This window comes from Chinchilla lanigera, unplaced genomic scaffold, assembly GCF_000276665.1.
Source record: "Chinchilla lanigera isolate Chin_1 unplaced genomic scaffold, ChiLan1.0 scaffold00017, whole genome shotgun sequence".
In the NCBI taxonomy this organism is placed as follows: Eukaryota; Metazoa; Chordata; class Mammalia; order Rodentia; family Chinchillidae; genus Chinchilla; species Chinchilla lanigera.
The window spans coordinates 10458164-10474970 of record NW_004955418.1 but is presented as its reverse complement, the minus strand read 5'-3'; the positions used below and the strand labels follow the sequence as shown (position 1 = coordinate 10474970).

General features: G+C 36.2%; 1 protein-coding gene across 3 annotated transcripts; it reads right to left on the bottom strand.

Annotated features, from left to right (window-relative positions):
* Window positions 1-846: 846 nt before the first annotated feature.
* Nudt12 (nudix (nucleoside diphosphate linked moiety X)-type motif 12) lies at window positions 847-15327 on the bottom strand. 3 transcript variants are annotated; one of them, XM_005382182.2, is made up of 7 exons: window positions 15241-15327; window positions 12191-12402; window positions 10902-11491; window positions 7910-8077; window positions 6625-6738; window positions 3742-3941; window positions 847-2760 (listed from the first exon to the last, which is right to left on the bottom strand). In XM_005382182.2, exons 2-7 carry the CDS (start codon window positions 12394-12396, stop codon window positions 2650-2652), a joined length of 1389 nt encoding a protein of 462 aa, XP_005382239.1. In that variant the 5' UTR covers window positions 12397-12402; window positions 15241-15327; the 3' UTR covers window positions 847-2649. The 3 variants fall into 3 exon arrangements, with proteins under 3 accessions (XP_005382239.1, XP_005382240.1, XP_005382238.1); XM_005382183.2 differs by having other exon boundaries at window positions 12191-12398; XM_005382181.2 differs by lacking the exon at window positions 15241-15327 and adding an exon at window positions 14766-15179.
* Between the last annotated feature and the right edge of the window lie 1480 nt (window positions 15328-16807).

The following is a 16807-nucleotide window of genomic DNA, read 5'->3' as shown; positions in this document are numbered from 1 at the left end:
GCCCTACTCTGTTTACTAGAGAAAATTGCCATTTAACAAACTCAAAAATTTCACTCAACACCCACTACCTACCTAGCTCTCATATATATTCAGAACCAAATAACTGGTTCTAAGTTCTAATAAAATTTGCATTGTGGAAATTTTATTCTACATAGTTAATGAATTTATTTTACAGAACACTTTCACCTAATGTTCTGCAAATTCACAGCACAGTTCTAGGATCAGTTGTCTACTGTTATTGTTTTATGAGATTTAATCTAGTTTTTTGGGGTCAAATATTTATACTTCCTTCTTCTATTTCCTGGTTTCACTTCTGTCGTAGTCTCTTCTAACTTCATTCAAATCCCTACCTGAATCTTAGAGATTTCCTCACTTTTTCAAATGAAATACATGTGCTTTTACTTCTTCATGAATGGTAAACAAGTAACAATTTCAAAATGCCAAGATTGGCAATATTAGAAAAGCAATAAAAATATACATAATACTAGGTATATACAAAATACCAGTTTTAACCCTGGAGGTTGAAAATTATTTACTATCTATGTGGGCTTGCAAATTCATGTGTACATGCATGTATTGATCCCAAAGAACAAAATTTAATATTCCAATTTTTCTCCAGTCCTGGAAATCAAACTCAAGGCCTTGTGCATTCTAGGGAAGCACTGTACTAATGAGCGGAATCCCCAGCTCTCAAATCAGAACTTTATTCCATACAATGGAAACTTTAAAGGCTTTTACACTTTTTAAATAGTCACCATACTTTATAGAGGGGATAATGATGAAAATTTGGCTTTTTCCACTTGTCAAAAGAAATTTATCAAAACATTAAAAAATGTAAAGCACACAAAGCATTAAATAAATATTTTAATGTCACATTTGTTTCCATTAGAATACATTCATGACACATCATCAATTTTTGAATTGACTATTCCTTCTATTTACATGTACCTGTTCACCTCTCAGAGGTTAGTGATTTAGTAATAATTATTAAACCAATAATTTACTTAGATACTCATTTTTCTCAAATACAGGATTAAATATCTGAAACTAAATTTATAACTGTAGTTTTTGACACTTTATATTTGACTTTCCAACTCCACCATTAGTTAGACCCGGAATTTTAGAGTGTAATATTAGAATCTGCAGGTATTAAATGTACATCTGGAGTAAAACTGAATCTTAAGTCATTGTATTTCATAATAACCAAGGCACCTTATTTTCCATGTAACTATGCAGTCACTATTATATCACATCTATAAATGTTCTGCATCTTAATTTGGTTTAAAGTTCTGGTATCAGTAAGCCTCCATTAACTATGAAAAACTGTTCATTAGTAAACGTTTCATCCAACAAAATTATCTTTTTAAGGTAAATATTAAATATTATACCTAAAGATTTATTAACATTCAGCAAGTTAAATTTATTTTCATCCCTTTTCTTAATCTATTCCACATATATTTTTGATTAAATCTTATTCCTATTAGAGGGAGACTCTTGCCCTGGCTTAAACAGTACAGGCTGTTATAATTAATTATTGGTATAATTTTCACTAATTGATGAAATGTATCTTCCAGGATTTCCTTTTACTTAACTATCAAATAAAAGCAATGAAATCTTTTAAAACAATTTCAAAATGGTCTTGCAAAATACATGTTTCTGTGCTGTAAAATTGTGAACTACTGTACTACAACTTACTTTCTGTAGAGTCTTACTGATTCAGCTGTGAAATGCACTCATTTTATTAAGCCTTTTTTAGAATGCATTAAAGTCAAAATCAAGACATTGGAGCTAAATATCGTTAAGTTTTGATGGGAACGATCATATAATTTATTTTGCTAACACAGATACATTCCTCATCACAAAATGAAATAAATCTGCTTTTAACTGAATACGTAGATGTATCTGGGATTTATTTAATATCTAACCTTTGAGGATAAATCCTTTCAAATATGTATAATTTCAAGTGAAAAAGCAGAGAATCTTGATTTATCTTAAGAACGATTTTGGGCACACTGATTAATTTTAGGTTTAAGACAAATCCCAGACACAGTGATATGCTCTCATGTTAGTTCTCCTAGAACTGGTTGTTAAAATATGAAATTCTTAGCATTGGGCAAATTAGAGTAGGAGTCACACTGTCATAGCTAGTGTGACAGAACCAGGAAGAAATGGTAAGTGGGACTGCAACAGAACGATGAGCAAAACTCAGATCCTGGTAACTTAAAGAACCTTTATGGCAATGAGATGATTAAAAATCAGTATAAGCCCAAAATTCATTAAAATTTTGTTTCATTTTCATATAAGGCATCTTAGTGAGCAGACATTAATACCTAAAGAGGCCTGAAATGTAGGGTTATTCACATTTCTAGAATATATTTCTTTACAACATGATGTCTCTTACTAGAAATAGGGTTTGTAAGATAAAACTGTATGCACAATCAAAAATTTCACTCTCATTCAAATTTAACGAAATCTGAGGCAATGTTGAAATTTATAAAAATGTGAATTCTATGATTAATGAAGGAAAATATTTTGACAGCCCCACAGGGTATTTTGTGTTATGACACTCTAAAGAGCATTAAATATTTCTAGTCTCAGTTGAAAAGTGGTATTAGAAACAAAATAATACTCAAAGCCTAATACTTCGATTTAGAGATTGGGGTTCATTCCAATCCAGTGTTTGATTAATTGATGTGCAATGGCTCGGCTTGGTGGCACAAAAAATGCTTGCTGTTTCCCTCTGGTTAGAACATCCACAACCTAAAATACATAATAAGATACATTAGGATTTCAGCACCGTTGCGTGTAGGTACTACTTCCATGCTTATGTAATTCAACTGAAACGCAACGGCTTTTAGAGTGAATAACAACAGAGCAAAGTGACGATATCCATATTCAAAATACAAAATTTAGTACAGCATTTTTAATTGTTTCACTGAATTAGTGTTTTAATTTTTAAGGTGCTCCAGAAAGATATTCTCTCAGGAAAATGAGGTCATGAAAAAGCAAAATATATTCTCCACACTTAATTTCAAAGAAAAGCCAACTTTTGGGACAGGGTTCCCTTTTCTACAATTTTGAAACAATAATTTCTACTTTTTGGGACTGAGGATAAAATAAAATTAATATTATGAAGGTAGTCAGAAAGGATTTCAGGTCTTCATTACTCTAGTGTAACTATTTGTTTTCCATATAAATATTTCAGGTCATGGAAAACACAGAAAAGTAAGCTATCGTCCATTATATTATTTAGAGACACTACTTCAAAAGTTCGTGCGAGTGTATGCTTGTTATATGGTTATGTCACATTTGGCTTTTGGTACATTTCTCAATAAAGACTTTAAAAACTGTAAGTATTTTTACTGACTTTTTTCAGAATTTCTTGTTTAAATGCTATGAACTAAAATATAAAACAAGTTTCAGAAAAATATTCCTGTTTCTTATCTTTGAACTAATGTATATGCACTTGAAGTCCACCGAAAACCATTATCATTAATCTGAAGGAATGACATCTGAAGTCTGAAATGACACAGGAGCAATCATTACTAAAATAGGACACATCATGAAAGTGCACTCTTCCCACATGGAGTTATCGGTTACACTGTCATCCATGCATAACAAGAGGGCTATAGTCTTTCATTCAACTTGTGGAAAATATGCTTCCTTGCTGCGTGCCCAAACCAATACTGTCAGGGAACAATCAATAGAAGAAGGAAATTAAATTGAACTTTAGAACTTCACCTGTTCTCTAGTGAACCAGCGGGCATCCTCTATTTCATTCTTGTCAACTTTAATTTCTGTAGACACTGCCACAGCTAAGCAACCAATCATTAAGGAGGAGGGCATTGGCCATGGCTGACAAGAGACATACTGAACATGGCCCACTCTGACTCCACTTTCCTCTTCTACTTCTCTCCGAACAGCGTCTTCGATTGTCTCCCCTAATCAAACGGGGCAAAAGAACAAGCTGTTGATGAACACACCCTGGACATTCTGCGATTCAAATGGAGCAAACATTTGAAAGACACTTTGGAGAATTCAAAGAATATGAATACAAGACAAAATGAAGAAAACATTATTTTTAAAAGGATATGACCATACATAGAATATCAAAATGTCAACAAGAAAATTTTCACTTATTAAAGTTCCAAATTTGTCAGGGACATTTTAAAAATAATAATTATAAAATCTACAATGATCTGCAACATACGACTGGCTGAACATTATACAACTATCCTACATACTGTCTCACTTAAATAACCCTCAGAATGACAAATTAAAAATCTGTAAATCCTGACATGGATTTAAGTGAGACCGTATGTAGGATGTTTGTATAATGTTTAGCCAGTAGTATGTTGCAGATCATTGTAGATTTTATAATAACTATTTTTTAAAATGTCCTTACATTATCACTAAACAGTTACAAGTTATCATTACATGACTTTTACGAATGGCAAGCTTTTTCCCTATTAAAAGCTATAACTCTTGTTACATTGTCAAACAATTATTACAGACAACTTTTCAGGACACTAAAACAGTTTAAAAACCACATATAATGTATTTTTTTTTCTTTTTAAGCAATTATTTTCCACTAAATGACTGCTGATTTGGCCAGGAGAAAATAATGTGACGCCTATAAATGTCCTCTATATTTCTGGTTTTCACAGATTTGAGAATCTGAATAGTGGAAAAAGTTTTTAAGTAAATGTATGTGGAAGTTTATAAACATCTAGCAATATGTAGCCTTACTTAGCAAAATATATTTTAAAATGTAGTTTCCAATTTCAAATTGATAAATCTCCTACACAAAAATTAAGAACATATCAATCAAAATAAAATATACAGTAAGTCCCCAAATTATGAATAATGAAGTTGCAAACTTTCACTAATACGAATGGACCTCGCATGAGAAACGCTGGTAGATGTGATCAAATCGAGAAATAGCTCCGCGTCTGCCAGGTACTGTCACAGTTGGGTGCTACTGTGTGCTTACTGCGCAGTGCCATAGTGTACAGCGGTACAGGGCTCACGCCGAGCCCAGGATGTCCGGTGGCAAGAGGAAAAGCAGGGTGATGTGGAGGGCGCTGGTGGGAAGTGCAAACAAATACACATTGTATACATGTGTCCCAAGTGTCTAAGACTCACTTTGTCGGACTTACGAACACTGACTTAAGATCATTCTCCTGGAATGGAACTTGTTAGTAAGTCTGGGACTTATATAACAAAATAGGTCACCAGCTAATGCAACACCATAAAAAGAAGAGATTAACATATATATTTGAAAACTCTTAAAATCAAAGAGAAAGGAGGATAAATAACCAAAACAGAAATAGGACAAACAATATAAACAGAATTCAAAGAAAAAGAAAATTCGATGCATAATGCGCATCTGAAAAAGATGCTCCATCAGCAGTAAAATGAAAATGAAAACAATGACTTAGTGTTTCATAACCCTCAGAATGACAAATTAAAAATCTGAGAATCCTAACATGGTGAAGATACGGAATAACGAAACATTTCATGTACTGCTGGTGGGAGGGTAAACTGGCAAGAATGCTTGTGCTCTTTGGCAACATCGAGAAAAGGTTAAGATGCTCACACAACATGAACTAACCTTTCTACTCTGTGAATATACCCGATACAACTCTTGTGGGTGCATAAGTCAAAGAAGAATAAAATACTCCCTGTTTGCAATAGGAAGAGCCTCCAAAGAAACTAAATGCCCACAGCAAGACAGAGGAATACATTACAGAATATCCACATATGTGTGGCAGTTAAAAACTGACCTAGAACTACAAGAAGCAGCCAAGTTATTAGGAACAAGGACTCAGAAGCCAAACTGCCCGGGCTTCAACGATCTCGGGCGAGTGATCAGTCTCTGCCATAGTGCCTCATATTTACTGCTGTGATAGTTCCTACTACGTGAGGCTGTGTGAAGACGTGAGTTAAGTACATAAAACCTCCAGGAATGGCTCTTCTACCACACAGGTTTACTGCTGTTATCTAGTGATGTGATGTACGACTGGAAGATGAAATTAAAAATTAATTAATTCAATGTATGCATTCATTTATTTCACAGGTACTCACTGAGTCTCTAATACATGTGAGATATCCACTTTCAGGGTTTGGGAGGCAGAAATGAATAAACCAAAGATCCTGCCTTTATGGGACTGGCATCCCGTAAGCACACACAGTGGACAAACACGTATCATATTAGGTTATGCTGCACGCACAGGGAAAAGTCAGGCGGCACGACAATGTGAACACAAGGCACAGGGCTCGCTCACGTACTGGGGCAATCACGAAGGCCCTTTGGGAAGGCGGCAGTGAGGACATGCCCAGAAGAGAGGTGTAAATCATCTAGGAGCCTTGGCCAAGAACAGTGTATGAAAGGACAAGTACCGAAGTTTTAATAAATGAAATTATTAGTAAAATATGAAAATTACATCATGTTTAAATTATTTCTTTAAAATGATACATTTAAAAAAATTTTTAAAAATGACTTTTATAACATGATAATTTACTAGAAATTATAACTCAAGATATAATTATAACTTACACCTGGAACTTTTATTTGGAAATTACGTTTAATGAAATTATAAAATGTATTCAGACAAGGCTTACCAGGTTCAATAAATCCAGCAAGACAAGTAAACATGCCCGGGGGAAATCTTTTCTGCCTGCCTAAAAGACATTTGGTCCCATCTGGATGAATAACTTGCATGATTACTACCGGATCTGTTAAAAGAAATCAGATACCTCAATGACAAGAAAAAATAATTTAGACTTACTGTACAAAGTCACTGTCTGGTAGGATAATATTAAGGTGTATTTCCTCTAGGAACAAGATTCTTTTCTGTTTATAGGAAATTGTTTCTTTCTGCTCTGATATGGTTGATGATGGAATACTCCAGAGAAATTTCAGAGAATACTATCAGTAAGCTAAAGACTGTTTTTGCTTTCCTTCCCACAATCTTAGCAACATTTATTCTCTACTTAGGGTATGGTATGCATATTATTTTTTAATGAGAAAAAAGTCTGACTGTAATACATGGACATGGAAAATATTAAAGTTTTATAGTAAATACAATAGATTTCCCTCTTTTCTATTCCAGAAAAATATTTTTAAAAGGTCATGTGGCTCTTTGTTAAAGTCATTAAAAAATTTAAAAGAGTTCACCTTTCAGAAAGTCATTAATGTAGCAAATTCTCCTTACTATATCACGATTAAGAACTAGGAATTAAATGTAAAAGGCTCTTGAACAAGAAGAACAGATGTCACTAAGCTATGCATTCTACTCCATGGAGACCTCCTCAGGTGTTGCTGAGTCTGTCTGTGTTTCACAGTTTTAAAGGGCTAGGTTATCAGCTTTCCAAACCTACAGCAGACCCAAAGCAGCAATCAGAAGGAAAGAAAGTATAGGCAACACTAGCAGTAATGAGAGCCTATCTCCCCACTCTACTGCTCTGGTAATGCTTTAAGCGGGCACTGAGTTGCTAGGGGCTTTCTTTATCTCTCCAAAGGAGGAGTCAGAGTGGTTGGCTTTTAAAATCACGTACCTCAGCACACCGAACTCATATCAAATTGGCCACCATTAAGAAATGACTAATTAGGCACAGTGTCTTTGATTAAAAAATCGTGAGAGTACGTAATACTTTTTTTTTTTTTTTTTTTTTGGTTTTCTCCGGTACCGGGAACCGAACTCAGGACCTTGCACTTGCCAGGCAGGCGCTTTTGCCGCTGAGCTAAATCCCCAGCCCCGAGTACGTAATACTTTAATACTTACAGTTTTAATAGGAAACTATGCTCTTAATAAAAAGTTAAAACTTTTAGTGTCTTTAAAAATTTGTCTTTCTAGAAATGTCTTATTCCCCAGGATTCCAGGCAACTGCAAAAGAAAGGGCTTACCCACTCTGGGGTACGATGTATTATGAACGCCATGGAGGCTAGGACAGTCTTCTTTCAAACACACTCTCTTATATCCACCTTCTTCAATTTTGGTTGCACTTCCACAGGTTGGGCAGAACTTGTACCGACTGTGCCAGGCAAGAACAGATCTTGCTTGAGCTACAACACCTTTTTAAAAAGCACAGAAAGGTCTTATGCTGTGATAAACTGTAAAAAATTAACATGTAGGTATAATGTGCTCAAGCAATAATAAACATGCACGCTGTTTTCTGAAGAGCTGTGATCAGTGGTTTTGGTATTTGTTTTTATGTGGTGCATTCATCCCTTGAAAGATTTAATCTTTTAGAAGAAAAATGAAAATGAGATTTGACTTTAATTTGAATAAAATGTAATTCTCATATAAGGGAGATGAACTAATAATCCACTTTACACACTATCACCTCAGGCTTTTAACCAGAGATTTTTAAATTTTCGGTGGACATACTTGTAGTATGTAGTGAATTTACTACTATGACTTTACAATGATGACTTTTAGAAAAACACACTACAGCTGTGCTGTGGATGTTACTCTGGTAGAGTGCATGGCTAGCACGTGGGAAGCTCAGTTAGATATCCAGCACTGCAAAAACCAAACTAAAACAAAACAGTAAAATACTACAAAGTCAGTTCCTAACAGAGACTTGAACTGTCAAGGAAACATTCAGGAAATGGTAGTCACTTCAGGCTGGTCCATGCCATTAAAATATATTACACATACAACAGCTGTGGTTACCTTTGTTTATGAAAAAGTCTCATAGTATACATTATAGAATGTATATACTTTGGCTATACCCTTCTCACTGGTATTTAACATGGCCTGATTAGACATACCACAACTGAGTTAGTAAGACTAGAAACTTCTTTTTAAATGGCTGATGAACTTGCTCTCCTTAAAATACATTATTTGACCTATGAAATTTTGAAACAAAACTATAATAAACAGCATTTAAACTGAGAAAATAACAATGAAAGTCGGTGAATTGCAGGCAACATTAAATATCTACCTACTACCTTCTAACATGTAATTTACACTAGAGCAGTGTACTTCAGGATCATCAAAATAGGAAAAAATAACTCTCATCAAGTACTGTGTGCCAACCACCATGCAAAGAACTTTATATAAAATTATTCACTTAGGGCTGGCGATATAGATCAGCAACACAGCGCCTGCCTGGCAAGTGCGAAGTTGTGAGTTCAATTCCCGGTACCAAAAAAAAAAAAAAAAAAAAAAAAACCAAATTATTTACTTAATGTTTAGAGAAATCCCATGAGGGAGGAAGGTACCGTAATTATGCTTATCTTCTACAAGAGGAAACAGATACAGAAAAGTAACACTGTAAGATTATCCAGCAAGTGAGTTTAGGGACCTCAGTTTCCTTACTAGTCAAAGAAAAAATAAAAATAAAGCGATCAGCTCACTTATAAGATCATTTTCATCTTACAATATTGGGAGTATATATACATACATGTGCATAGACAAAACATCGAGATATACAAAATCGTATATAGTATAAGATGAAAATGATCTGTGTATGCCCAAAGAGTTTTAAAAAAACCTCAAGAAAAGTCCAGTGATTTTTGCATAGGTATGGAGATAAAATATATCTCAGCAGGCTCTCTGCACAGTCTCTGGAAAGCCCCCCATCATGAAGGGAAGGTAGACATTGACAAAGGAACTCTTCCTTGCCCTTCATTTAACTCATTTCTGTTCTGTCCATGCCACTGACACTCCTTGTGCTAAATTCACCAACAGCTTCATCATACCAAAACTAAAGGTTCTTTAAAAAAAATGTACTCAAACTCCTAACAGCATTTGACATACTTGACCACTCTCTTGAAATACTCTGCTGTCTTGATTTCCTCCGACGTTATGGTGACACTGTCACCTTCTCTGGCCCTTCTGCTTAGACCTGACTTGTACATTTCGATGGATTTAGGTGATTTCCTTGCTGCTTTCAATTCTCTACATAATCCTGGTAGTTTCTTGGGATTTAAATATCACTTTGCTGATGGCTGCAGTGAGTCTCTCTACTAGCCCTCTTTCCTGAGTTCTAGAGTCTAAGATCCCTCTCAAAAATTCAATCTGAAAGAAAATTCTTCATTTACTCCAAGTCTGTCCTGCTGTCACTGCCCTATCCATCACCCTTTATTATAAAGAAATAGCATCACTACTAAAATCTCCTAGAAGTCACTCTTGCTTTTTTCTTTATTATATTCTTTACTTAATCTATTTGCAGTTATTGTTGATTTTATCTCCACTTATACTTCACCATGTACCCCTTTCTGCCATGTCTATTACTAGCACTTTAATATGTGCCCAGGACAAGGTTTCTACATCTACCTCTCACTTCTAAAGGTCTCAACTATAGACCAGTGTCTACCAGCTTTACATCCAGAATATCTCAAGCTCTCGGGTTCCTTACAACCATTCTAGTGCAAGCCACTGGATTTCCTACCTGGGCTATTATAATATCCCATTACCTCATCATTGACTTCCATATTTTGCTGTCATTCCTCCTGTAATTCACACTTTAAAACATCTAATATGAGGTTTAAAAAGTGCATTCATACAAAAAACACAGGCCAGCTTACAATATTTATATGGCATTTAGATTAAAACTCTAGTTCTTACCATGGGATAAAACGACTCAGCAACAAAAGGCAAAGCAGTTGAGGGCTTTGAGATATGTTCAGTGCATAACAGTGGCTCAAGAATTAAATGAACTCACCATACATTAAGGTTAATTTTAGGAAGCTAATTTGGGTGATTAAAACATTGTGACTGCCCAAGACAGCGGTGCTATAGATTGAACATTTCAGGAAGTTTCTAACAAACTAATTTTACTGCTTACCAGAAAAAATGTGCTTCCTGGAAATTATAAATATATGTAAGTTCAACTCAGTTCAAAAGCCAGATTATTACCAAAACAAATAAGCAGTGTTCATATCTTACCAGCTTCTTTTTCTTTCAACTGTAGAAGAGCTGGCATTGGAGGATGAAGAAAATAACAATTTTCATGTCTTTGCTTAAATTCTTCAGCAGCAATAGGATCTATACCTAGAGCAAACCAGGCCACCAACCCATCTTCCTCTTCTCTTGGGACTTCTCCAACATGATTATGTAAATTATTTTTCATTTCAAGCTCTACTCCGAGGAAAATCAAGGTGGTCTTCTCAGGCTGAGCCAAGTAATCTTTTATATCTGTGTAGTTCAGCTGACAAAGCCTGACTTCTGGTTGTTGGAAACTTTCTTTATTGCCACCTAGAGTGACCAAGGGATTTAAATCTGAGAAAAGGATATAAACCGTAGACGGATGGCTTTCTTTAGCGAGCAGCCAGTCAGAATTATTTCTTTTCTCACTTTTCCGATCCAGTAGTGTTCTGCTAAAATAATTTTCACACTCTTCCACTTCATTGGTTAGGAACCAAGGCTTCTTCCCACCTTTCGCATTAGCTAATAAGTTGGCTATATGCTTATAACCCCAAAATACAGCAATATCCAGTGCGGTTTGCCTTGATTTATTGACAACTGATCTATCACACCTACAGATGGAAGAAAAAAATTGGGCAGGAAAAATAAAATTGGAAGCAAACACCTTCTCCTATATATATTTCACAGTAATATTTCTAGGTACACATTACAGTGCCTCCATTTAATGATTTTATACACGCTTTCGTATTTTGGTACACAGCTTACTACTGGGACGATTAAAAGAATCAATAATCACAGTGAGGAAGGATTAGAGATAGTGGATACTTACAATTTCTGGGTAATTATTTACAAAAACTAGTAGTTTTATGTAGCATAAAGACATGCAGAAATTTTATAGAGTCCTTCATAATCATAATAAGGTTTTTATTTTTTATTTGGGAGAAAAAAGATTAGACTACTTATAAATTTGCTTCCCTATTACATAGGACAGGTTGTGCTTGCTTGGGCAGCACATATACTGTTAAGTATGAAAGGTTAATTTCTCAATAACAATAATAATAACAACATAGCCATGGATGTAGCTCAGAGGTACAGTGCTTGCTTGACATGCACCAGATTCTGGGTTTAATTCCCAGGAGCAGTTAAAAAAAAGTTAGTTTTTAGTTAGAAATTATGCTTTTTTTTAATATAATATATTGATTAATGAGTTACTTAATTGCCCAATAATATAAGTAGGGAATTTCAAAGGATACATGTAACCCAGAATTAAGCCACAAACCCTTTCAAGTGGCAGAGCCTGAAATGTTTACCCTTGCTCAAGCAGAAACTGGACAACATCCGGGTGGCCATTCCTTGCAGCATACATTAAAGCAGTCCAGCCATTTTCAGAAGTTTCATTGAGAAGAGACGGAGAATGACGGAGTATTCCTGTTAACTTGGCAACATCTCCTTCGGCAGCCGAATTGTGAAAGTCAGAAACTATTTCCCGTTTTGGAGTTCCTTTACCAGAAGACATTTCTTCCTTAAAAAAGAAAAGAGGAGAAAAACTTTTTGCAACGGATAAATGTTATGTTAGAATAAGTTTGCAAAACAATAGTCTAAATACAATTGTAGTCAACTGTCATCACAATATTCATTTCAAAACTGTTATCAGTTGAGAATTATAATTCAATTTATGTGCCCATGGGTGGGTATTAAAATAATGTATGAAGGGGGCTGGGGATTTAGCTCAGCGGCATAGCTCCTGCCTGGCAAGCGCAAGGTTGTGAGCTCGGTTCCCGGTACCGGAGAAAAACCAAAAAAAAAACAAAAATAAAATAAAATAAAATAATGTATCAAGGATTTCACAAAAGAGGCTTGAGATGGGGGAGGGGTAGTAACATTATAAAAGGCAGCAGGTAGCACAGAGACTTCACTATGGAGCAAGGACATGAAAGGGAGAACTTAAGGCAGATTAAAATAAAGGCAGAGCGTTTTTGTGGTATTCTATGATTCTATGGTACCAGCTATAGGTTCCTGCCCTTCAAGAAATTATTATTCTATCCTTAACTACTGAATAGTTTTCTAAGTTTTGCATAAAAATAATTTATTGCTTTACCTTGCAGTTAATTCTGCAATCCATATGGTACTGATTCTTGTGAGGTAGGCTAGGTCATGATATGTTTTATTCCAATGGATAATCCCTATGACTCAGCACTATTCTTGAAAAACTACTCTGTCTCATAGCACTGCAGTATTACCCTTGTCACATATTAGATGACCAGATATTTTTGATCTATTATTAGACACAAGTTCTGTTGGTCAATGTTCTTGAATCAGAGAGCTTTTTAAATCATTAACTCTATCTGCATTGTCATTCTGAAGTCACTGTCCCATACTTAAGAAATGTTATCTAATCATGTATTACATGTTATAGGGCACACACTGAACTGTGTGTATGAAAACATGTTTCAATAGTCTACGATCTTTTTAAAGTATTCTTTTAAGACAGGTTCTTTTCTTCTATGAAATGCTCTTAGGAAAAGATTTGGGATTCTAACTATTCTACCATTTCTAACAATCAGATACTTAGGCTAACGTGAAAAGTTACTGAAAGGTTTCCATAATTCCTTTGTAGTCGCTGTGGCACCGCCTATTGGAGACTACATGCCATGGTCAATATGGCACTGGCCCTTAGAGGCCATGTGCTAAGCCCCACCCTTCTTCCCGGAGTCAAATTACGACTTCCTACTCCTCTTTATGTAATATCCTGTTTCATTTTCCCACATTCCTGCCCAATGTTAGCCTACCACTTGAGCTAGCCCACCCCCTAAACCCCGCCTCTAGCCTGACTGTATTTAACCATTGTCCACATGACCCGGCCCCCAGAAGATTCTCTTTCTCTGTCAATCTTCTCCGTGCCCTAAAGCAATAAACGTGTTTTATTGTTTTATTACTCTCTGCGCTGCCAGCCGGACACCTTTTAGTTATAACCCATAATTTTTGACATTTGTGGCCTTAGGATTCGAAACAGCAATCTGGCTGATCAATTTTGTAGGGTAGAACAAAACTTAGGCAAAAATGGGCTAACAATTAACTTTCTTATTTTCTAAATGTTATTTCCTTTTCGTGTCTGTTACTTACAAGAGATTAAAACCTACACACAGGAATGGAAAAAACCTAATACTTAAACTGTTTACAAATTAAATTAGACGTGATCTCAGCATTGAGAAACAATTTTTTTCTTTCGATTTACTCTAGATTTATATCCCCATTTCTTTCAATTTAAGTACTTTAAAAATTTATGAATAACAAAAGCTGTAACTTTTTATGACTTTGAAGCACTGCTAAACAGACCTCTATTTGGTGTCTCATCCGCGCTTTCTTTTCTAATTATTTTTCACAAACTTTTATTACAGTTTCTTCACCAGGGTTTTTTTTTTTTTTTTTTTTTTTTTTAAACAGTATTTCACTGTCCTGTGTTTTCTTAGTCAAGGTGGCTCTTGCTACAGATCAATCCAGGTGATTGCAAAATGGTTCTCCAAACACACAAAGTCATTCACTACCTCCAGTGCAGCACTCATGTATACAGCGTTCTCTGAAGAAGTTTAAACAACAGAAGAAGAAAAAAACAACTGTACGTTGTGCACCTTTGGTTTCCCAACAGAAGAGACACCTAGAAACGACGCGTTACTCATTCTAGAGGTGTACAGAAGATCTGACATTTAGCTCTCCTGCCTGTTAACCTCTCCATTTATTGCCAGGTCAGATGAAAAGGATTTAAAGGCACAGTAAAGAGCTACTTCCTTCCCAAGATGAGGATGAACTATTCTGAGAGGTCATTACAGCAGTCTTAGGTTTAAAAGGAATTACAGTTTAACTAAATCAACATCCACTTTTACTGACCTGTAGTAACCTGGGGCTCAAAACTTGCCCGAGGTCACAGGGTTGGAATGCGACAGAAGAAGCCCCCATATAAGACTCGCTCACTTAAATCTCCCCTATTTAATGCATCCCACTCCCTGCCCTGGGCGGCCAATCACGTGCACACCCCTACGGGCTCTTGAAAGGGTCAAACCCGTTAGGGTTTACATTCTTGCCACTCTTGTGAGAATCCTTTTTTAAAAGTAAAATCACATCTAAAGTAGGGCTTTTACTCTTTTCGTCTGTCTTTTTTTTTTTTTTTTTGGTATAACCCATCTCAAAACTTGGGCTGGAAACGCCGCCGCCCGGCCCCGGGAGCCCCAGCGCGCCGACCCCGGCGCCCGTCCACCCCACGCAAGGGTGCGCCACGCGAGACCCAGGGCCCGAGCCCGGGACACAGGTCTCCGTCCCCAGAGGGGCTCGTGGGGCCGACGAACTCCCCTCGGCTGCTACTAACCCAGTGTAATCAGAGTAGCCGCGAACAGGATACAGTGGGAAAAGCCAACTCGCACTTTTCCCAACGCCGGATGCAGCCTTCCCGACTTCCGGCATAGCTCTTGGGTCCTCGCAAGGCTTCTTGGGAGATGTAGTTTGAAGGTCCCAGGCTGCGCGCCACCGAGGAGGGGCGGCCTTGGCGCAGTGGGTGCACTGGTTCTGGTGCCCCGAGGCCGAGCTGTGTAGAGGCAAGTGCGGGGTGGAGAAAAAATGTAGGTCCGTGGAAACCATTTTCAGTTTTCCAGTAATTCTCATCTCGCTTCATAACTTTCCCTCAGCCAATATTGTCCCATCTGACTGAGTTTTCCAAGCACGCTATCTTCTTATGTAAACCAGGAATACCCAGTGGACCAAGTCTCTTCTGTAACTGACTTTAAATAAGTTAATGGCACCTGCAAAACCTCGTTTTGCAAGTACAAAGTGGTAGTATATATTGATGTCTACCTCATTCAGTAATCTTTTAATAAGTATGTATCATCTGGGCATGGTGGTGCACACTTGTAAATCCAGCACTCCAGGAGGCTGAGGCAGGACGCTCTTAACTTCAAGCCTCTCATTACACGTTCGTTGTGAGGTTCAAACAAAGTAATGCAAAATGTGCCAAGGCTGACAAGGCTGACACCTACAATACAATTATTGTTGCTCTTACTTATTTCGTTTCCTGTACTTTCATGCTCTGTACCTACAAAAATGTTGTATGAGATTACAAAGCTAGGTGTTTGGCAGTTTTGTAATTCCTAGACCAAAGATCCTTCCTTGCCAATCAACAGATATAGGAGTCTTTTAAGATTGATTTTTGTTTCCTTTCTACGTGGATATTTTACCTTGGAAGACTCTCATGGTAATATTGCATATACTGGTTAGTCCTAACTACTTTTTTCAGATACGTCCTATACTTCTTTCCATGAGTGGTTATTTTAAGAGGTTATAGCCTTCAGGGATCAGACAAGAGATCAGAAATACTATTTAAGTTACCTTACTCAAATACTGCATCTTTGTATCCCAACATATATTTGAGTAGATACATTAGTATAATTTATTCTCATGCATTAAAAGCCAGCATCAGCAAGAATTAATACATAAATCTCCCAGCACTTAGAATTTTTGAAATAAATTCCAGACATATAACTAATAAAAATTTAAGGATAAGCTTTTTAAAATTATGAATCAATAGCTAACATATAAGCACTTTCAAAAGAATGTAACTACATCAGTAATATAACTAAATTTTTAACAAAGTTCTGAAATAATATGACATACCCAACATAAAATTATTCAATCACCACATAAGTTTTATGTTTTCAGTTGATTCACTCAAATCAAGAACTGAACAGCCTCCACATGATGTTTTAATGTCTTTACTCTCACTTTCCCAGCAATTTTTTGTTGAAGATTAACGATTGTTTGCTCTGTACAGTTTACCACGCCTGAATTTTCTTAGGTTGTCCTGTGGGGTTCTTTCCCCGTATATTTCTTATAAGCCAGTAGTTAAATTTACAGGGATTATTTAAGGTTTACTTATTATTGCC

Bases quoted from the DNA above. Each gene is read 5' to 3' on its own strand.
- Nudt12 (XM_005382181.2), bottom strand. From the start codon at position 14,834: ATGGGGGCTTCTTCTGTCGCATTCCAACCCTGTGACCTCGGGCAAGTT. The intron at 8,078-10,901 runs GTAAGATATGAA...CTTTTTAAAAAG, and splicing joins GTTGAAAGAAAAAGAAGCTG to GTGTTGTAGCTCAAGCAAGA. The intron at 6,739-7,909 runs GTAAGCCCTTTC...TTCTTTTAACAG, and splicing joins TACATCGTACCCCAGAGTGG to ATCCGGTAGTAATCATGCAA.